Source organism: Gymnoscopelus braueri, assembly GCF_963280865.1.
Source record: "Gymnoscopelus braueri genome assembly, chromosome: 1".
NCBI lineage: Eukaryota > Metazoa > Chordata > Actinopteri > Myctophiformes > Myctophidae > Gymnoscopelus > Gymnoscopelus braueri.
In genome coordinates, this window is record NC_137603.1 from 14742620 (window position 1) to 14765448 (window position 22829).

At 41.4% G+C, this 22829-nt stretch overlaps 1 protein-coding gene across 1 annotated transcript in view; it reads left to right on the plus strand.

The window, feature by feature from the left end:
- Positions 1-5026: 5026 nt before the first annotated feature.
- Positions 5027-22829, plus strand: part of LOC308087679 (protein TANC1-like) — a gene marked incomplete at both ends in the record, with an annotated part of 51811 nt that continues 34008 nt past the window's right edge. The window contains 8 exons of the mRNA XM_080431739.1: positions 5027-5142; positions 8199-8228; positions 8428-8531; positions 10341-10523; positions 12161-12253; positions 14309-14439; positions 15499-15796; positions 16701-16994. Of these exons, the coding sequence (XP_080287865.1) occupies positions 5027-5142; positions 8199-8228; positions 8428-8531; positions 10341-10523; positions 12161-12253; positions 14309-14439; positions 15499-15796; positions 16701-16994 (1249 nt within the window). The remainder of the gene's footprint in view (positions 5143-8198; positions 8229-8427; positions 8532-10340; positions 10524-12160; positions 12254-14308; positions 14440-15498; positions 15797-16700; positions 16995-22829) is intronic.

A 22829-nucleotide genomic window follows, 5' to 3' on the forward strand; every position in this document is an offset into this window, starting at 1 on the left:
TATTGTGTTAGGAACAAGGCACAGGTTATCTACAAGCCCAAAGCTTGATTTAAACTTGTTTAATTTGGCAGTTCAACAAGTTGAAAGTAATAAACTCCTTGGATTGATACTGGATTGCACTCTGTCTTGGTCTCACCACATTAATTATATTGTTTTGAGTTTTATATTATGGAAATTATATTGTTTTGAAGCAATTGGTATTTCCAATTGCTCATTTTTTGCTTCTTTTGTTGCCCGTCCCCTTTTATGTCAGATAGTTCAAAGTTGAGTTTTATGTCATCTTGACTAATTGCTCTATGGTGTGATCATCTGCTGCCAGTGGTGACCTCAGGAAGCTCCTGGTTGTTCTAAACAGGGCAGCGCGGTTGGTCCTGGGTTGCTCACTGAGATCTAATGTGAGCCGTATGTATGCCTGCATAGAATAGATTGTCTTTCAATACACTTGTACTGTTCAAGTCAGTCATGAGCAGTTTAACATCTGTTTTATACATAAACAAATTGTTTAGAGTAATACTGTGCATGATCTTATAGAGGTTCAGCTTGTATTACCTCATCCAAGAACAAATGTTTTAATGAGATCTTTTATTTGTAGTTTTGTCCTGGGACTGCTGCTGCAAATAAAATAAATACAAAAAACCTGAACAGATGTTCAACTTGTGAGTGCGGTTCATCTTCTGAAGATCTTTTATTTCGAGGTCATTATATCTTTGGAATAACCTGTCTCGCAACCTTGGCTGCATCTACAGTAAATTAACATTTTAAAATAGTCTTAAATCTTATTTAACACTAAAGTATTTTCTTGTCTTTTTTCCCCCTTTTCTTTCTATCACATGTAATGTAATCTTATTTGTTTGTTTCAATATAATTATATATAATATAATTATATAATCACTTTTCATATTTCTGATTGTGGTATTATTTTTTTATAATTATTATTACTCTGCTTTCTTTTCTTTGTTTATTATGTATTGTGTGTTGAGTACTAACATTTAATATTTTTGTATTTCCAACTATATTTGTATGTTTTTTTCCTGGACCCCAGGAAGACTATTGCTTTGGCACCAGCCAATGGAGATCCTTAATAAAATCTAAATCAAATAAGTATTTTTATAATGCATTATAGACATGGGATGCATGGGAAATGTTACCAATTTCTCATCAAATGGCAGATGAACTATAACTGTTTGCCTATGAAAGAAGAGTAACGGCTCCTTTTAATTCTGTGGTGGAGATTCTTGTGTGTTAATGCAATTGTATTCTTGTACAGCTAATCATTCAAATGTTTCTCCTATCTTAAATCAGCCAATGAATCAAATGAGAGAAGCACTGGTCAAGATGATAAAACAAGTTAAAGACCTTTAAAACTGTTATTGTACCGAGTCATGCTTTGGCAATAGTAACCGACCAGTGATAGCAGATAACACTAGCCTAGAAAATATGTTACATTACTGTGCAAGAAAACAAAAGCCACTTCCAACTAAATAAAACTTGTAATTATCATTTATGTACACCATGATATACTACTAGTACAAACTGCATTTGTGCATAAATATATATCATACTTCCCCCAAAGTATTCAAATATAATTATTTCAATTAAATGGAAAACAGTCCTTGCCTGTGGTCTCAAAAAAGTTAAAAGGTTGGTGTCGAAAAAAGGACAAATTAAACACTTTGCCTCCCATAGTTTTGTGGTAAATATTTTTGGGCGGTGAAACCGCCCCTATATGTGAGGTTTGGATATTTGCACACCAAATCCTGCGCTGTGATTGGCCACAAATGTACCCCCCTAACCCTGCACCGTGATTGGCCAATCACAGTCTATTCAGGACTGGGATTGGCTAGGGAAACATGACACATGTGCATAGCCCTATAAATAGGACCATAACTTAAAAAAAACCATAAATGTGTTTTTTTTTTGTTATGGTTTCTTCCATCACTTCTTCCATCACTTCTTCCATCACTGTGACCACACCGCCCACTTCACACTGGGTGTGATTTTATTTATTTACAATGTGCCTTAGCTACTCCACTAATTGGTAATTAAAAAGGGGTATTGTTTGTCAGGAGTATTATGGATTGGGGAAGCCATTATCTTTTGTTTAACATTAGAATGCCTGTAAACTGCCTCAGCTTATCACCATCACTGCTTTTATAGTTTCTATTTAACTATGTAAAGTCCTAACAGGTGACAGGTTAATTTCTTCTTTCCTTTCAGACAACACAACTGTCAATTTGACACATGGTTCATACAAAAGCATCCCTGTGGGAATATTGTACACAGGGCAAACACTGATGTAAAAACAAAGCAAACTTCAGTTGTTCAATTGTTCTTCTAGAGACTTGAAAGCCAGGTCAAAGGTCTGTGAGTCTGTCCAGTAGACAAAGAATGTCTTTCTTGTTGTTCCTGCAAGGAGATGGAACAAGAGTCAGATCACTCTACAACCTGCAACCTGCAACTCAGCATGCAAATGATTCATTACAAAAATGGATATGCATCAAACAGTATTGCATAGTCTGTGTGTGCCTACCAATTAGGCGTTTCTTCTCATGAATAGCACACCATAGAGTATTTACTCTGGGGCATTCATTCCCACAATGCATTAATAAGTGTACCAGTCCTCCCAGCATCACATGACTATATTCTTCAAATGAATCTGGTCTGCCATGCTATGCGACTAGTCAGAAAGCATGAGGAAGGTTCAATCGCTATGTAAACCTAAAGTCAAGGTAGCCGGCTTCAGGTTTATCAGTGGTTGCAGATTAATAATTGTATGAATGTATCTGTAGTTACGGCTTACCTGTAAATGCAGTGAATTATGTCCATGAACATCTCTGAACATCTCTGTTGTAAATGCCTCAATTGTCTGGTTTCGCCTACATCTCAGCCTTGAGCCTAAAAACAGTGTGATAAATATCCTTTAAGCCCTGTTCAAAAGACAGCCCATCCGCCATCCTCCTTAATGTCAGGAAACAGCAACAATTAATGCATAACACAATGTTGCCAGTAACAAGTAATTTTTATTTATTTATTTTAATAATATTGTCCCTTATTCAATCTGAAAACCCAAGGTAAATTGGTCAGCAGAAAGCGCAGGGACATTAATTTTGCATCTCATATAGTAAAATCTGGGTTTCCCACAAAAGAAGGTCCAGACTGTCAAGGATGCTGCATGTTTATCTTAAGGACTACATTCAACCAGAACTACTACTTGAACTATGTTTCTGTCCTTACTCATTCATCATGTAGACCAGATATTATACCTCTGAGTCTCCTTGTTGGAGAGGTTTCTGCAGTAGGCTACTTAAGTTGTATCATCAGGTTTCTGAGCTGGGCTGATGCCGATTCATCCTCCATCTGTCTGAAAACCTGTAAAAAAGAAGGAAATGTGATGCCTGCAAAAGTACACAACTTACAACACTATGATTATGATTTTGACGGGTAGAAAATTAAAAGCGTTCTTTAAAGTTTGATCACTTGTCACTTTATGTTGTCCCCCAGTTCAATAAAATTCTATTAAATAATTTCGTATTTGAATAAAAAAATACAAATGGACAAACATGTACAACTCCATACTGGGCTCCATCTTGGAGGCAAACCTCTCTGGTAACAAAAACGCCGAAAAAGTGATCAAAAATGTCAACCAAACAACACGCTATTTGTGGAGGATTGATCGCCTAGTCAGTAAGAATACTCTGAAGATTCTTGCAGGGGCCCTCATTCAAGGTCATTATGATTATGCATGCACTTCATGGTATCACAACACCTCCAAGGCCTTAAAAACAAGGCTCCAAACATCCCAAAACAAACTTGTAAGGCTACTTCTTGGCCTCAATCACAGAACCCATCTAACCCCTGCTCATTTTGCTAGGATTGGATGGCTTAGGGTTGAGGACAGAGTACAGCAACTTGCTATGGGCCTGGTCTTCAAGATACACCACAACATTGGGATCCCCCTGTATTTGTCAAAATACTTCCAAAATGTTAATGCAGTCCATGATCATAACACCAGAGGCAGCTCCACAAATCATGTTCAACTCAGATTTGGCTCAACTAAGGGTATGAACTCGTTCTCATGCTATTCATCAAAAATGTGGAATGCCCTACCAAAAGGAGTAAAGGAGTGTAAAACCCTACTCACTTTCAAAACTGCCCTAAAGATACACCTTCAGGAGGCTGCAATTCGAAAATGGCCCCTGACTAAGTCTTAACCTACCCCCCCTACCCCCCCCCCCCTTCATTTTCCTCTTTTGTATATATATATATTTTTTTTTTCTCTCGTCATACCAGTAACCTGAAAGCTGATTGTATGACATTCTGTATAGTAGTGTGTATATCTGTCTGCCTCTTATATGACATCATGATTTGTGTGCATGGGGTTCTCATCTTAAACAAGCTTAATTAGTGCTTAATGAGAGTTCCAGTTTAGTAGACCTTGTATTGTGAATTTGTACTTCCATGTACTGTTATGTACTGTCATGTACTATTCTCATGACTTTCTAAATAAACTACATCAATCAATCAAACCATAAAGATCTAAACATTTCACAGATTTCATAAGCATAAGGTGTAGTGTCTAGCCATAACATGCAAAAACAGCAGTGAAAATCATTATGGCTGGAAATTGCCAATAAACTATAATAAAGATGAAAATCTAAAGACAAGATTCTTTATTTTTATATTGATTTTTAAACGGCCGCTCTTCAACTAACGGTCCTAACCTCGCGTTACCAAGCTTTCCATTATATTTTTAACCAGTGCCATCCGGTCCTGAACCCGCCTACTTCGAAACTGTATCCGGTAATTTACACATGTCACATACATGTACGCACACATATCGTTTCCGTATCTGCTGAGTCTCTCTAGACCGGATATGCAAACTGCCAAAGCAAATTCGCTACCTACCTACCATATTCACAATCAGGTGATATTAGCCTACTTCTGAATGAAGCATACATTTATTTTAGTCTAGAAGAACCGTCAGATCATAACCGCAGGGTACCCGTACTTACAGGTGATTGTGTTCATGAAACTGGCCATAACAGAGAGCTGTAGGTGGAAGGTCGTTTTGGATCTTTCCTCGTCCCCAGGCAGCATAGGAAAGGACATGAACATGGCGCCTTCTCAGACCGATTCTTCGTCGTACAACGGTGCCGCGCGCCAAAATTAGCAGATCTACCAGCTCACAACGCGTCCGCCAAGCGTTGTGAGCTGGTTGTTAGATCTGCTGTTTTTCGGCGCGCGACACCGTCGTACGCTGGAGCATAGATTAGGCGTAAAGCGCCTGCGTAGGGAGGGAGAGGAGGCAGACTGTAGCCACAGTAGTAAGAAGGAGATAAGATAATAAGATTAGATAAGATATAAGTCCTTTATTGGTCCCGCTGGGGAAATTCAAGCGCCAAAGACAGTAGGCTACAGAAGTTAAAAACAGATTGCAGGGCCAGGGGGAGAAAAGAAAAGTAGGCCTACTATAGAATATAGATACAGCATGATGGAGAGACACACAGTAGGGTGACAACGTCCCGGTTGTCAAGGCAACCCCACCAGTAAGGAGGCAAAAAGAAAAGAAAATTAGTCCAAATTGCGACTTTCTTGCAAAAAAAAACGAACTAACAACAGACCAACAAGCTTAAAGATAATGGTGTTTTTACTCTTTTTGGCAAGCGAAGCGAATAGCAACACAACAGACACTCACACTGTACCCTCGCACGATAGATTCTAAATTAAGATTCTCTTATGGCGCCATCTGGTGGTTTCAATCTCAGTGAGAAAAGATTTGATTTATCTGTGGGAACTTCTGGGGAAAAGAAGCACTTTATAGAATAAACTATATTCATTTACTGGTAGTTAGCCTATCTGAAGACTACTGAAGAAGACACTGTTATGTAAGAGTTGTTGGGCAACATTTCCAACCAAGAGACATTGAAATGAAAACAAACGCTGGCACAGGCTACATTTATATCCAGATGTCTATAAAAAAGAATAGGGAAAAATCATCGAACCAGAATGCTCTTTGAAACACAGAATGACAGAAAGTGCCCACTTCCCATTTTAAACAAACCGTTTGGTCAACTCAAACTCAGTGCATGTGCGCGCGCGCGTTCACGTGCGCGCTTTTGTCCAACGCACGGCGGATCCAGCCTCCGTCAAAACCGGATTGTGACGAGCAGCTCAAAGAGCATCTTTACAGTTACAGAGAGGAGGCTACATTTGACTTAAATTACAAACTTTATTTTGACATCTATCGACTTCCCTTGGATGTGTGACAATGTTGGTGACAAAGAGCTCTTGAAAGTAGGTATCTGGCTTCATTTCAGTCGGACCGACACAGGCGACACTTATGTTTCTGTCATTTCTGGTCATTTTGTGTGTAATAAATTTGCCTATATACGTGAGAATGTGAGATTGTGAGATTGAAATTTAGTTTAGCATCATGTTCTTGGCCTAGAAATGTACCATCATCATCATAGCAATAACATGTACTAATGTAAAGTCATTTTGTCTTTCCATTGCAACTAAAGCAAACATTTGGGTCATCTTCCACAGGACTCAGGAGGGGAAAAGTGAAAAACAAAACAAGACCTAATTATGTTCAGATTTGGTCATAAAAAGGGCAGAGGAAAAGATGGAGGAAAAAACGTGAAACACAATTCAGGTAAGACAATTCAAGACCAGTAAACATTGCATGTAAACAACATTGCAGCACTTTGTGCACAATGATGATATCTGGTCCAAACCGTCCAATGTTGTCCTGTCTGTCTGTCTGTCTGTCTGTCTGTCTGTCTGTCTGTCTGTCTGTCATCTCTCAGACCCCTTTTATCCACTTCGTGTTTCATGACTTTCATCATGCTTTAACTCAGGGGTCTTCAACAGGGGGTCCGGGGGTCCTACTGCAGAGGGGCCGCCAAATCTTTGTGTGATAAGGACTTTATTTTTGTATTTTTACATTAACCACTTGAACCCTCGCATCCCTTATCTGGGGGGAACATTAGCCGAAAATAGCAGATCTACAAGCTCACAAGACGTCGGCTATTTTCGGTGAAGAGGTTTGGTGTACAGGGAAAAAAGAGCAGACAGAGTACCGAGCCAAAGGTCAAGTTTACAAAGTATTGAGGGTTTAAGTCGTTAAATATCTGAAAACACACATTTAACATAAATACAATTTGTAGTGGGGGTCCCTGCTTCATCTTTCTCTCAGCTAAGGGGGTCCTTCGCCTGAAAAACGTTGAAGACCCCTGCTTTAACATGTTTTTGTCACTGATTGCAAAAACCTAACCTATCTATGCAGATGTTGCAGTGGTTAGGTACTTGTTCATGTTACACTAAGATGGACACATAGGCCTACGGTTTGTTTGTACACAAATGCTGAGAATGTTATTTTGATAGCATGTTGTTCAGACAGATATGCTGCTAGGTTTTATGTTTAGGCCTCCCTGGCATCATAGTTACTTTGTAGCGCTGAATTGTTTTTCTTTGCACTATAGCTATAGGCTTGACCATTTAACCTGTCATTTGTAGGTTCATGCCACTCTGATCTTGCACTTGTCAAACTGATAAGAGCATCTGGCACATGCCTAAATTGATAATAATAATAGGCCTAATAATAGGTATAATAATAATAATAATAATAATAATAACAATAATAATAACATTTTGGAAGATAATTAACAAATATTTTATTATACAGTATGTCGTACTTATGCGATGACTTGTATTATTTGAAGACATATTTCATCTTCTCTTCTCTTGGGTGATTTAAGCGGAACCAATTCAATTAGCCCAATTCATCAGTGTGTTCCTGTCCTTCATACAGTGTGTCAGCCCTTCATGCATTTAAGTGTGTCAGGAGAAGTTAGAGTGGGTTAGGCAAACATTGTGACCTACAAAGAGCATACTGAAGCATGCTGAATTAAAAAACAAAATTAAGGATAGGAGACGCTAGCACATGAAATGTACTTAACACATTACACATATAGCCTACATGTTTTATGTTATGAAAATTATTAATTGACTCCTCAGCCCACCCCTCACCATTTGTCATTTTTGTTTGCTACCGCCACTAATTGTGTTTTGAAGGGTGGAGACCGTATTAGGACTTACATAATACCAACATACCACAGTACATATCCTGATCTGTCTGGACGACCCATTGTGGATATAATGATATGCAATTTGTAATCTCTTGTGCTCTTCTGCAGAAAAGAAGAGAAGAGAAGAGACTTCAAGGGGTAATTCAGACCGCTGTGAATATTCTCTGCAACATAAAACTGTTTAGTGTCATTGTGAATCTTTGGTCTGAAGCCTTTAAGGGGCACGTCACTAATTATGCACCCAAATCCCATTTTAATGAAGTTGAGGACATAATAAACATGATGTTGGAGCGCGTTTTGACATTTAGTTTTTTTGTCTTTCCCTGTGACATCACAGATGTGAATATCAGTTCTTCCTGGACTACAACGGACTACAGCCCATGTTTCCTGTAGTTCTAATCAGACTGGCCCCTCCAGCTGATGTCAAGGAATACAGGAAGGGTGGGCACTAGGGAAATATGGGCACCGATTTTTGGGAAGACTGGGCACTAGAGAAGAGTGGGCACCAGGAAGAGTGGGCACCAGGCCTCAGAAGACTGAGCAGTAGGGAAATGTGGGCACCAATACAGAGTGGCCACCAGACCTCGGAAGACTGGGCACCTTTTAGTAAAATATGCCTAAAATATGCCTAACCATAACCTTAATCCTAACCCTAACCCTAACCCATTCCAGTAATACGCATGCCAGACTGCAAAGTATTCCAGTTTTGGTACCTGGATATACCCTAGTGCCCACTCTTCCGAATTCTGGTGCCCACTCTGTTTTGGTGCCCACATTTCTCTAGTGCCCACTCTTCCAAGGTGCCCACTCTGTTTTGGTGCCCACATTTCCCTAGTGCCCACTCTTCCGAGGCCTGGTGCCCACTCTGTTTTGGTGCCCAGATTTCTGTAGTGCCCACTCTTCCAACAAGGTGCCCAGTTTTCCCTAGTGCCCAGAATGTTTTGATGCCCACCCTTTCTGTTACCATGTCAGTCACCTTGTTAAGACAGTCAGGGAAAAGAGACGGTGTGGTTCAAGTTTTTCTTTTGTGTTAATAGTTTGGCTTTTTTGGGGGTATTTCTTTAGTTCATTGCTGGTTCATTGTGCATTTGTTTTAACCTGTATCAGGTTAATAGTAATTAGCATTGTGCCTTCAAATATTAGTGCTGTTAGATGGTGTTTACATGTCTTCTGAAGTTGTTGTGGTAGTGTGTCATGGTGCCCATCACTGTGGAGGGGCTGGTAGACAAGGTCATTGACACCTTCTTAAGAGCATTCTTAACTAGGTGATTGACATTAGCTGGAGGGGTAGGTCTGACTGGAAGTACAGGGCTGTATTCCATTGTAGCCCAGGAATAACTGATATATACCTCTGTGATGTCACAGGGGAATATATATAATAAAAAAATAACACAGGAAAAAAAAAAAACATAAAACACAGCCCAAATTCATGTTTATTATGTCCTCAACTTCATTAAAACAGGATTTGGGTGAAGTCCCCCTTTAAAAGACTCAGTCGATATAGAAAGACATAGGGTCCAGTACTAGGATGAACATGCTGCTCATTAATATTTCACAATGTGCTGCTCTTGTTGGCAAACGCAGAGAGAAAGGGAGAGAAATGTGTCAGGCTCATTAAAATTGTAAGTTTAAAGTACATGACCATGGACCTTTGAATAATAGAGATATAACAGCACAAACTTTGAGACATTGTACTTGTTGCTCCAGGCACACTCAGTGTGCTAATTTTCCAAAACAATCAGTCATCTCAAGACTTATTAAGTATGCTAAACATGGATTTGATCTATGATTATAGAAGCCACTGATTGCATTGGCATGCAATCAGTGGCTTCTATAATCATAGATCAGTGTGTTCACTGTGTTGTCCTCCTTATGAAGATTTCACCCCACATTTTCTCTCAAGGCATATTTACTATTTGCATTAAAAAAAAAGTTGAACCACATTAATTCCCTCTACTGGTGAAATTTGCTCTTATTCAGTCATGTCTACTGTACGCAGTAAATTCCTGAGTGTTCATTCAACTCTGAGTGAACAATGGTCCTGTGGTCTATTAGGTTCCATTTATACACTCAGCCTTAAATGAACTTTACAGTGTACCTACCATTCTCTCTCTCTCTCTCTCTCTCTCTCTCTCTCTCTCTCTCTCTCTCTCTCTCTCTCTCTCTCTCTCTCTCTCTCTCTCTCTCTCTCTCCCTCTCTCTCTCTCTCTCTCTCTCATTTATTCTCACTCTTTTCTCCCAACCATTTAGGTCCTCATGGTACTTTGCAGAGTGTCAGTGGCAGGATTGTCACACACCTCCAGGATGTAGTCAGTGGTAGTACTGGCAAAAGGATGAGATTGACCAAGGGTGTGTCCATATCCTTGCCTTCCTCCCCTCAGCTTCCTCACCAGTCTTGCATTGTACCCTCGCACTCCTGTGCCAGGTCCCCAGGTATTTTAGATGTTCTCTTTCAAAGATAGTTGATACTGTATATACAATTAAGATAAAGGATCACCTTATAAGATGCATTATCTTATATTAATTTATATCAGTGGTTCTCAACCTGTTTGTCGGGATCCCGAAAGGGGGTCCCAACATGATTTTGGGGGGTCCCCAGATGGCAGTGAAGTGACAATTTAAGCACTTTTAAAACCTTTGTAATACTTCAAAAACAGAAAAAGACCATTACTGCATCAAAAATAATAAACAATCAATACAATAAAAACTGGTTAAACATTGGCCAAATTGTAAAATAATATAAGAAAGAGGCAAATTTTGTGAAAATAGCAGATCTACACGCTCACAACGCCTCGCAGATCTGCTATTTTCACAATATTTATCTGTGGAACCGAGTCAAACTAAATTGAATGCCCCAATTAACTCCTACATTCCAAGTGCTTTTCAGGGTGGGGGGTCCCCAGTTCAAATATGATTATTTTGGGGGCCACGGCCTGAAAAGATTGAGAACCACTGATCTATATGAATAAGATGGGGACTTAGCTCTTGTCGTTGACAAGCTTCTTGCACTCAAGTGTTGCATACTATGGGGCTGTTCAAAGAGGAGATTGTGTGCACATCTAGTACCTGTATTTAGGCCAGGTGCAGGACATCAAGGCAAGAATTAAATAGAAGGTTAAAACATCTGCACACTGGTTTAAAGCTCCCAAACAATTGTATTAATGGCGCAACGCTTCGACCTTATAGGTCTTCATCAGGCAAATACTATGGGGCCATCAATACAACAGTGTGCAGTATACATACACCCCCAAGGCCCAAGTGCATATGACAGATTCTTAGATTGAATTATTAATCAGTCAATCATATAAAAAGTAACGGTTTGCGAACACTAGGGGGCAATATGCAGCAATGAGTAAGCCTATGGCCATTCAAACCAGCTGAATGATTCAAACTAGGATGTATTCCAAAGCATGCATAACAACTGCAAGTAATATGTAATTTCAGTAGTGCCACATTTATTGAAATCTCAGACCTCTGAACTGATCAACTCTTTTATTTATTTGTTTTGACGGATTAAAACATGAAACTGCCACTTCGATTGTAGATGCATGCGAATGCCATCTGTAGTTTGAATTACGCATGCCGCTTTCACAGTGTGAATGAGGTGTGGTCCAGTTAAGTCGGCACATTTCAGTATTCTGAGCATGTAATTCTCCCGAATGACCTGAATGATAACAGAGATGATGCTCTGTATGTCCTCAAATGCCTCGCAAACACAATTCATAGATTAAATAAAATACATGCACTGACCCACACCGATGCAAGCACATCCCTGTTCCTCCCTTCAGACGGACACATTAACTTCACTTAAGGCATTAAAGATAAACACACACACAGTGGATTGAACTGTGTGGCTTCTGCATGCGCGCATCAAATTCAGGGCACATGCTTTACTCCTGGGACACAATTCAAATTCTGCACCGCAGATCTCATCTGTGGAAGCTTAATCTCTCTCCCTCTCTCTCTCGCCCTCTCTCTCTTTCATATTCCTCCCTATCTCCACCCTCAATCCCTCCCTCCTACCACCTCTCTCGCTCTCCCCGCTCCCTCTTCTTTTGCGCTGACTAAAGGACTGATAAGGAAGCTGGAGCATGTGGACAGCTCTTCTTACCCCAGAGAAGCTCTTGTCTTTGCCCCGTGTCGTGGCAAGGCAGCCCACAGAGGTGAGAGAAGGACTGTGTGGATGATTGCTTATCTTCACATCTTTTTTTACAGGGACTTATCAGAGGCTGAATAAGCATGAATGTTTGAGATAAGAAGAGGGAGGATATGAGAGGCAAGAGGCAGCGAGAGAGAGAGAGAGAGTGCAAGCGTGTGTGTGTGTGTGTGGTGGGGGGGGGGATTGAAAGCTTTGGATTTAGTTTCCCATATTGAAATATAATCGTAAATAGAAAAATCATCGGCATGTATTTAATCCTCACAATGTGCATTGCCGGGAATCCTTTACCTGTGTGTGTGTGTGTGTGTGTGTGTACAGTATGTGTGTATGTGTGTGTGTAAGTTTTTAATCGTTTTAGTTCGATATTAATGATGATGATTTAATTGCCCCATCCCATGCAGCCTTTTATGCACTGTATGTTGAGACCAGTGGGCTGCCCTGAGGCTGTACAGTTTGTATGAAGCATCTTCCATTCTAGTTGCCAGGCACCTCTCAGCTTCCTGTTTCCAATGGCAACTACTAGGTGGTTTGATGGATAGCACTGGACATTCAGTTTATCATCTGTCTTCATATTACTCCAGATTGGGTCTTACGGCTCTGCTGACTGAATGCCAAAGTTTGCTCCTTCTTTCTCCTTTTCTTCCTCTCTTCTTCTCCCCCCCCCCCCCCCCACTCCACTCACTCTCTCTCCCCTGGTTTACATCCACCCATTTACTAAACCGTGTTTCATGTCATCAGAAATCAGAATCAGAATCAAGTTTATTGTCACATCACAGGTTTACAGGTGTAAAACAGTGGGTGAAATTAGTTTTTGTTATTTCTTTAAGAGAAAGGGAAGAAGAAGAAGGGGGGCAAGGGGAAGAGAGGGAGAGAGATCAATGAAAATAAACAAAATATCTACATATTTACACATACCGTATATCTATCCGGTGCGGTAAGTACCTGAGGTAAGACATAAGGTGCAGTAAGTACCTAAGGTAAGACATAAAAGTGCGTGAGCATACTGTAGCAGCAGATATATACTGTGTGTCATGTGAAGTGAATCTCAACACTTGACAAAGGTTATTATTTATAGATGAAATGGGGGCTACAATTACAGTTTTGTCTTTCAAAGAATGACCTTGATTTATAACAAGCTCCGGCCAGGTCAACATTGAAAGGAAAAGAGGTGATGATACCATTTGTCTAAAAGTAGTGAGAAAAACCGACAAGAGAGAGGGAGGTAGAGATTTGAAAGAGAGACTGAGGAACACACAAGAGGTCTAAAAAACCCAGAGGGACTAGCCGAGGCGTGAGCTGTTCTCCCTCACACTCCACGCTGTCGTGCACATTGCTCAGCTGATTACAGCACAGGAATGAGACACGAGAATCATTGGATTCCGATTGCGTACGAGTGGGACACAGAATGAGCCGCGCTATCAATTCGTGTCTCTTCAGGAAGGTGGGTGTGGACCATGGAAGAATCGGGGGTTAGAGGTCACGGCATCAGGGAGCTTTAAACAGTGATAGATGAATGCACCACATGGTCTGTGTCAGGCCTGTCTCACTGGGAACTGCACACAGCTGAGGTGTGAAGCGAGACAGTCAAAAAATGGCGAGCTCATTGACATTCACAGTCACGTCTCTCAACCGGTCGTGCCGGGCAGGTTGCGTGCATGCACACAAACAAACTGAAAAAGCCTCTGCCTTTGCATTCCTAATCAGGGCAGCTGGGGCTGTATACGCTGACCTGTGGATATATACATTACATACCATGTAGGCTGTGATGCAGGATGGGAGACTGGGGGGGGGGGGGGGTGTGCTATTAGAAGATGAGTTTGATGATTTCCTCTGACCTACTATGTTTCCATCTGCACATTTATCTACCCATCTGTGTGTGTGGTGTGTGGTGTGTGTGTGTGTGTGTGTGTGTGTGTGTGTGTGTGTGTGTGTGGTGTGTGTGTGTGGTGTGTGGTGTGTGGTGTGTGGTGTGTGTGTGTGTGTGTGTGTGTGTGTGTGTGTGTGTGTGTGTGTGTGTGTGTGTGTGTGTGTGTGTCTGTCTGTGTGTGTTCCTTCCCAGACCTCCACGTGGAGCCCAATCAGGGCTCCTCCATTTCTACCCAGGAACTGATGACCAGACTGTGCTTCTTACTGGGAGAAGAAGCCCCTGGCACAGCAAGCTCTCTTATGGAGGACCAGAGGGAAAAGAAGGTGAAGTCGGCCTCGTTGTTGCACTGATTTTGTATCCACATTGCCTTTTGTTTTTTCTAAGCATCTCATTATCAGATGCCTTCTGATGATTGATTTGAAACTTTATGCCTTTGGGTGAAGCAGGATGTATCTGTTTATTATGCGGTTAATCAAAACCCTGCAGCACAAGAAGATGAAAATATCTGACAGTCGGCCACATTGATTATGTTGCTAGCCTGTACCTACTACTGCATGGCTTCCGATCCTACAGTCGATATCTTTTTAACCCTGCACCGCTGGGTGACAGACAGCTATTGTACATGCTTACATCTCTTCATGTCCCGTGTCTTTGCATTGCTCAGCCTTGGCCCACTTTCACAGCCTCATTCTACCACCTGAGCTCCAGATTCAGTCAGTTACACAGAGATAGCAGCAAGCCTCATATGAGGAATGTGGGTTGTCCTGGCTAAGATAAATGACGGTGTGGTATAAAGGGAATAACGCTGAGCTACTTTGCCTTCCCTGCCTCGTCTCCTTTCCTTGCAGCCTCAGGATAGCAGAAATGGTGGGGTGGTCAGGATGAGCTGAGAATAAACTACATAAATGGCACAATCAGAGCACAAATGACTTTTTAAATATAAATGTTTTATTCTTTATTCATATTTTATTTGTGTATTACTATGTTACATTTTCTAAGGTTATTTTAGAAACGTCTCGATTCTTTCATACTCTTATTAGCTGCCGACTGTCTCGTCAAGATGAATGTACGTAGGGAAATGGGTTTTCAAAACTTGAATGCAGAGATAATATGTTTTGCCCAAGGCGATGAGCCCTGTTATCTCTATTTGGGGGTGAGGAGAGAGACGTATCAAACTAAAGGCACATATCTCCTGTCTCCAGTTGCTGTAAATGTAAATTAAGGTTAAGGTGCTTTATTTGGGTGCGGATTTAGCAATGTTTCCTATTGAGAGAAGTTACCCGATCTGTTCTACTCACCTTTATGATACTTTTGTGTGACTTTTCTCTTTCTTTCTTTTTCTTTTCTCTGTACCCTTTTGATCTCTCTCTTTCCATGTGCAGTGTGATGCCTCAGCCCAGGGGGGGAGTCCCAGCCCCACGCTGACCTGCAGTACTACATCTCCCTGTTCAGAGAGCCCAGATTCAACACTGAGCACTGGTACTGGTGAGCCACCAGTGCACCGACCTTCGCCTCTGCCCCTGCCCCCTTCTGGTTCCAGCATAAGCCCCTGTACTACCCTCTCCGCCCCTGCGCCCAACCCGTTCCGCTGCTCCAGCCCTGGACGTGTCTCTGGAACCAGCCCTGGGCCAGTTCAAAGTCCTTCTTCCACTCTGGAGAGCAAGGATAGTGGGATTATAGGTGAGAGTTGTGATGTATGTTAGAGATTATTGGGTTAGCCACAGTTTGGGTCAGCTAATAGGAAAAGTAAAAAGGGCCATGCCATTTTTCTAAATATCGTGGTTTGTGGTTGGATATATTCTAGTGGGCTCTCTACTTGTCTGAGAGGCACTTCTTTGCTTACTGTTAAACCCAGGGTATGGTTGAGAGTTGTGGGGTTAGATGTAGGTTCTTGTCAGGTCTCTCCTACCCCATAGCTAGCTCTTAAATGTTTTGTGCCTGTACCACTTCAGCCTCAAGGCTTCTGCTCCCTCCTGTCAGAACTGGGACACTGCTGTTTTTGTTGCTTATGGGTCTGATTCTCCTAAAATAGGACATATTCGCTCCCTAAATGGCGTTTGTATTTATAGTTAAATACAAAAGGGTGAAGGGCACATGCAGTGCAATGCAACCCTTTGGTTGTGATACTGTAGGTTCAGTTGCACGCCTGATTAAAATCTAAAATGCAGTGGAGGTTTCCTTCCTTGTTGATTGAATTGCATGCCCTTCAGAATGTCATTTCCACTGCCCTTTACAGTTAAAGCCTATTTATGGAACATTTATAAAGGAAAGGGAGTATTAGCAGGTGCCAGGGGAGGGGAAATTACTTTTACTGCTACACACAGCAGATGGCTACTCAGATGGCTCAGATGAGCGTACCTGGGAAGTGTCTTGGACAGTGCTAGTGTCTTGGACACTTTGACGTATAGAATGGGTGAGCTGATGGTCAAAACCGGTGACCTTCAGATTCCCAGAGAGCCTCTCTACCTATTTAGCTATGGCCGCCTGTACCTGTAGCCAACAACTCATATTGTATACTTTTTTTAAGGTGTATAAATCTTGCCTTTCTCTTGACCCCACACCACTCTCTCTGCATGTGAATCAGCAACCATCACTAGTTCTTCTGAGAACGAGGAGCGCAGCTGTTCCAGTGGGGATCTAACTAAAGATGATGGAAAAGTAAGCGGCACTGGAGTCGGTGGGAGTGCAAATGAGGATCCCCCTCCCAGACCTTGCAGGGACAATCCACCTGTCCCGTTGGACGTCCCAACAGAAGAGGCCTTATCTAATCCAGACATCATGCAACCCAGGACGCCACCCCCACCGAAGAGGCCCCTCCCACAACGGCACACGCACGGCACCTCTTCCCTTGTGATGCCCCGTCCTAACTCTGTGGCAGGTGCAGTAGGTTCACCTTTTGTCTGGGCACCGTACATTTATGAGATCACTTGCTTTATTATGTTGTAATGGAGCTAATTATGTAATCATTTGGGAAACATAGTATTCTTAATAATATCAAAGCATGTTGTTTATTGTATGCGGGACAAAGGTTGGGAAAAGTCCCACCTGGCCACTTCTATCAACAGTTGTTGAAAACACGACTTGCTTTACAAATATGATACACTGCTAATTAGAATAATACAAGCATAGAATGAGCTAGTAATTTCATAATAAAACGTATTCTGACTATCTGAGGAGAAAGGTTCTATGCACATCGATCAATAATGGTTAATAATGGTTGTTTTTAATCAACTCAATTGATCACCTCAATCATAGGTGATTTTGTCCTCAGTCAACAGGGGGGTACAAGATTTTGCCATGAGGGGAAAAACACCACGTGCAACCTCTTTATAATGATATTGGTTGATACCATATAGCTCAATGGTTGTTACACTATGGAAATTATACTGGGTTATTTAAAGTTACTGGCACACAAGTATTGCAGAGGTGAAAACAGGTTTACATTTTTGTGTGAAATAACACAAAATAAAGGGAGGTTTGAGTTTAACATAAATGAAATAAGTAAGGCAAAAAAAACAGTAACTCCTTCTGCAAAGTACTTACGCCAATAAAACAATTAACTTGCAGTCAGTCGCAAAGTAGGCTAAACAAACAATGTAAAACATTTCCATTTAAGTGACTGTGTCACGGCTTACTTGTATGTCCTTCTCGCATGCGTCAGGGGTGATTGACAGTCATTATTGTACTTTGATGGATTTTCACGGGAGGAAAAAACAGTGCTTGTTATCTGTCCTGCAGAGTTGGGCAGAGCTGTCAGGGGATCAAAGAGAGGGAACTCTGTGCGTGACGTCACCTATTAACAGCTTCTTATACCGAGCTGGTATACCTGGCATATCTATTTACATTAATGCCACATCTATGCTAACAAATCTGTTGAGAACTCAATAAATACAGAGATGAATAAATTAATAGAATAAATGAATAAATAGATAATGAAAAAAATATATATACATTATTATTCTCTGCCAATCCGAAAGGCATGGCCGAGACTATGTTTTGCACCCTGTCCGTCCGTCCGTCCGTCCGTCCCTCCATGTGTGTGTGTGTGTGTGTGTGTGGTTCCGTCTGTGAACAGCTAATCTCCGGCACTGTTGGCTAGATCGCAGCTAAACTGTGCATGCACACTCCCTGGATGCCAGGGCAGAACATCTGTCCCATGGGCCTGTTATAGCGCCACCTGGAGGCTGATTTTTGCAAAACAAATGTTTTGACAGTACTCCTACAGATTTTTTCCAAACATCACCCAAATTGATACACAGTATCTCTTTAGTCGAAAAACGAAACGGGTCTTTTTCTGATTTTTCATATTCCATCCTGATTGACTAAGGCTTTCAAAGTTTGCAGGACTAGGGGAATGCCTCAATCAATGAACACAGCGTGCGATTTCTGTGAAATTTTGCACGCACATTCTCACTATGCCGAGAAAGAAATGCCACTTGAACATTTTCAAATCAGCCTCATGGTGGTGCTATAACAGGCTGATTAGTGTTTTTACTTATAACTGCACCAATCTGTGTAAAACTTTGTATGCACACTCCGTAGAGGCTAAAGGACAAACCTTTACCCTGCATTTTTCACATCTGCCTTTTATAGCGCCACCAGGAGGCCGACTTATGTAAAACAATTTGTTTGGTATTACTTTAAAATAAAGTTTTTCACGCAAATCTGTTCACATGATCTGTATAGTCATGTGATCAAGACGGATCTGTCCAATTTTTCATATTCCATCCTGATTGGCTAAGATTGGCAAGTAATGTTTGCAGGAGTGGCTCGTTTTTATCAAAATGCCTCATATCATGAATCATTTGCCGTGAAACTTTGCACGCACATTACCACTAGGCCGAGGAAGAAATGCCATCCTTTTCACATTGGCCTATTATTGCGCAACCAGGAGGCCGATTTCTCGTACAGATTTATTTTGTCCAAACATCACACAAATCGGTACACATTATCTCTATAGTCATGTCATCAAGACGGACCTGTCCGATTTTGGCTAAGATTTCATCCTGATTGGCTAAGATTGACTTCTACTACCTGGCCTGGTGGAGACCTGTGCTCCGAGGAGCACATTCTTTTAGTTGTATCAAAAAGAGGTGGTTACCCACCGCTGCTATACACAGCGGATGAATGTTGAAGGGAGTGACACAATTTTGATGGCTGATTGATTAACTGATTCAATTAATTGAGGTGGCATTACTCAGTAAAAACCTCAGTGTTAATATAATACATGTAACTCCAAATGGACCCCTGTAAGGACCCCATAAGGGTCCATTTGGTTCCATTTGTACGCTCTGTGAACGGGAACATTTTCTACGCTCCACATTTTGTTTCCAATGCAGAGGAGGCATAATTTGGGGCATCTTAAGTGAAGCCGAGGGGAACATCTCTGCACCGTGTTCTAGTGTTCTACTTATCACTGAGGTCGGATGCACACTGTGAACACTAACAGGCAACCGCTTTCAACCTGGTGTAATAGCAGATCTTAAGCTCACAAAGCATCGTGATGCGATGCGTTGTGAGCTTGCAGATCGGCTATTTTCGCTGTGTGATATCGTCGTACAAAGAAGTATAAAATCAAAATGAGTCATACTGTGTAACTTTTTCAATTAAACAAAAGTTATTTTTTATATAATCTTTTACTGATATATTTTTCACAATAACCATTCCACATAAATGTTTCTTCTCTAAACATTATTTTTATTTGCAAATGTCGGCCCCCGACCCTCACATCAAAATGACGTAGGCACAGGAAATGTACATGATTTATGTATTTATTTATTTTACATTGAACTAGACCAGTGCCCGTTGGGCAATAGCCTATACTCGGGAACAATGCAAGTCAGGAACTAAATGCATGCCCCACCCGGTTATGCTCTACCCATTGTACGCGTTGTCAGCGTACCCATTGTACCCGTCTGTCTGTTTCTGATGACGTGTAGGACCCTGCAGCATTCCCTTTTCAGCATTCCTTCTGTAGAGACAAACGCTGTAATGACAACGGAGCTAACAAGGGGTGTCGCTTAAAAACAGACTACTAAAATGAATGTCACATGACTTTTAAGTGGTTAACTGCATCCCCAAGTTGTCATTTTCAAACCCCCTCCTGCTGTAGCCTTTTCCTTTCTCTTCAAAGCGAAGAAAGAGGAGATCCCCCACGGAGTTCTTCAACAGTAATGGCTGACAGTCATCACTGTCGCTAGGACAGCTGCTGCTTTCATCTGGATGAATAGGGAAGGCACATAGATGCTAAAGCTGTTAGAATGGACTTCTTTTTAATGAGATGATGAGATGGCCTATACTACTGGGCCTATAGCATGTACAGTATATACTGTGTCACTGTATAATATACACATTTGCAGCACATTTAGAGCCATCAGCCATATGCATTACAAGCTTAGCCTAGCACGCACAATGACACTCCCATGACACTCCCATGTTGTGTGGCAATGGGAGAGATCTGAATATTGTGTGATTACTCTCAAACTCAGCATACTGTAGAAGGATTCTCAGGGATGGGGCTTGTTCATTTCTCCGAGCTGCAGCCATACTGTAATTGCTGCTTAAAAGCTTTTAGTCCAGTAACAGCTCGGAGAGTAATGCAGCTGCCTCACATGCCCTCAGATTACCCGAGACTGAGTTAAGCAGTGCAGTACACCATGACCCTGTTGTGATGTCATCATACTGGCCAGGGATGCTGTGCTTCCTCATCTGTTTCCTGTTTGAGGGATTGTCTGCCAATATTATTTGAGAGAGATGGCTGCAATGGGAGTCTGTCTTATTTTATCCTACTCTGTGAGGATTAGAGGCTACAGTAATGCCATATTTTACAGGCCATGTTGATGGTTGATTATGTTATATGATGCACAGTATGCTATGCTTATGCAGGGTGTAGTGTGCTGTGTTTGGATGACAGCTGTGAACAATGAAGTCTTCCTACTCACATTCCCACTTGTTAATTATACATGCACAGTAGAATCCTCAGCGTTAATTCAAATATGAAAGAGTACATGCTTTTTGCAGAGTTACAAATGTGTGTGTGTGTGCGTGCGTGCGTGCGTGCGTGCGTGCGTGCGTGCGTGCGTGCGTGCGTGCGTGCGTGCGTGCGTGCGTTCCTGACATATGCCACATCTTGGGACAGATTTAGATGAATGTCCCCAAAAGTGTGCGTGCGTGTGTGTGTGTGTGTGTATGCATGCGCGGGTTTGGGAGGATTATGAGATCATGTAAGCTACATGGAGCTATATTGTGAAACAAACTCTTACTCAAATATATTTTTCAGATTGATAGCCTTATTACATCATCTGGATGTACTGTACTGTGTAATCTAGTTAACCGCTCCTCTGCCTGGCTTGGATTCATAAGCCTCTTGGAAGAAAGAGAGAGACAACAAGCTTTGATGGACTTGAACAGAAGTCCTTGACCTTTTTTTATTCCAAGATTTATTAGCCAATGTCACAGGGCCTCCCATCTGTGTTTTTCATGCATTGATGTTACATGTGCTTTTTTTTTTTTATTAAAAACTAAATCAATCTGATTCATCATGCCCACTGAAGAATTGACATTAGTGCTAAGCAAAATAATGGGATGAGGACAAGTTTGCATGTTCCATTGTAAACATAAATATTAGCAAATGGCCTCAATGTACCCCATATAACCCTATTCTACAAATTAATAGAATAAATACAAGGATGTGAAATAAAATGACATTTGATTGTGTGCGTGTGTGCGTGCGTGCGTGTACAGTACATATGCTAGGGTTAGGACATGGATGTGTTAGGTCTCGAACCTCAGTGGACTAAAATCTATTAGCCTATTTCTCGTTTTCATTATTCTTGGGAACTGCTTCATCCATTTTCACTTTTCAGCAGAAAACTGAGCAAAGCAGCTTGAGTGTGAGTGTGTGTGTGAGTGTGCGCATGCGCATGCTCACCTCTGCCTCCGGGTTGGGTTGCCAGTTATCACGACACATACTGTACTGTATCCAACACAGAACGGAGAGCCGTCCATTTGATTTGGATCGCTGTGAAATCAGATGATTAACGGGAGAAATTACCCATCAGGAGCACAGCAGGAGAAAGGGTTAGAAATAGGGAGACTCCCATGAGAATTGGGAGTGTTGGCAGGTATGGCAATGTGATGAATCCAGCACTCCACCACAGGCAAACTTTTGAACAAGATGGACTTGCATCGAGCGCTTGGCACCATTATTGATTTACTGCTCTGCTTTTTTGTGAAGCAACTGTTTTAGCAGAGTATACTACAGTACTACTGGTAAACATGAGGAAGAGAGCCCCAGATTCTAACTGGTAAACATCTCTTAGCTCAAGTGGGCAAACATGCACATCTAGGACATTAAATGAGGCATTCTTATTTTGATTGGGTGTTATTCTGATTATTAGTGAAATAAAAATCTCCTTGGATGAGAGGCTTCATTATTGAGGGGAAAGAAAATCACCAAAATGGCCATTCTTATATACTGTATGTTTACATTGTTACAAGAAGAAACCTTTTTATTTATTTATTCAAGAACGTTTCCCTTGAGTGGTTGCTAGAGCCACCTTTGTAAAACAATTGGAGTGGAAACATCACAGTGTTGTTATACCAAACAGCAGGGCCAAAATCTGTCGGATCCATATATGGGCGCACAAGGGGTCATGCTCATACATGGGCATATACATCAGTGTTCTCCATAGGTATGGGCATAAAAGGGACA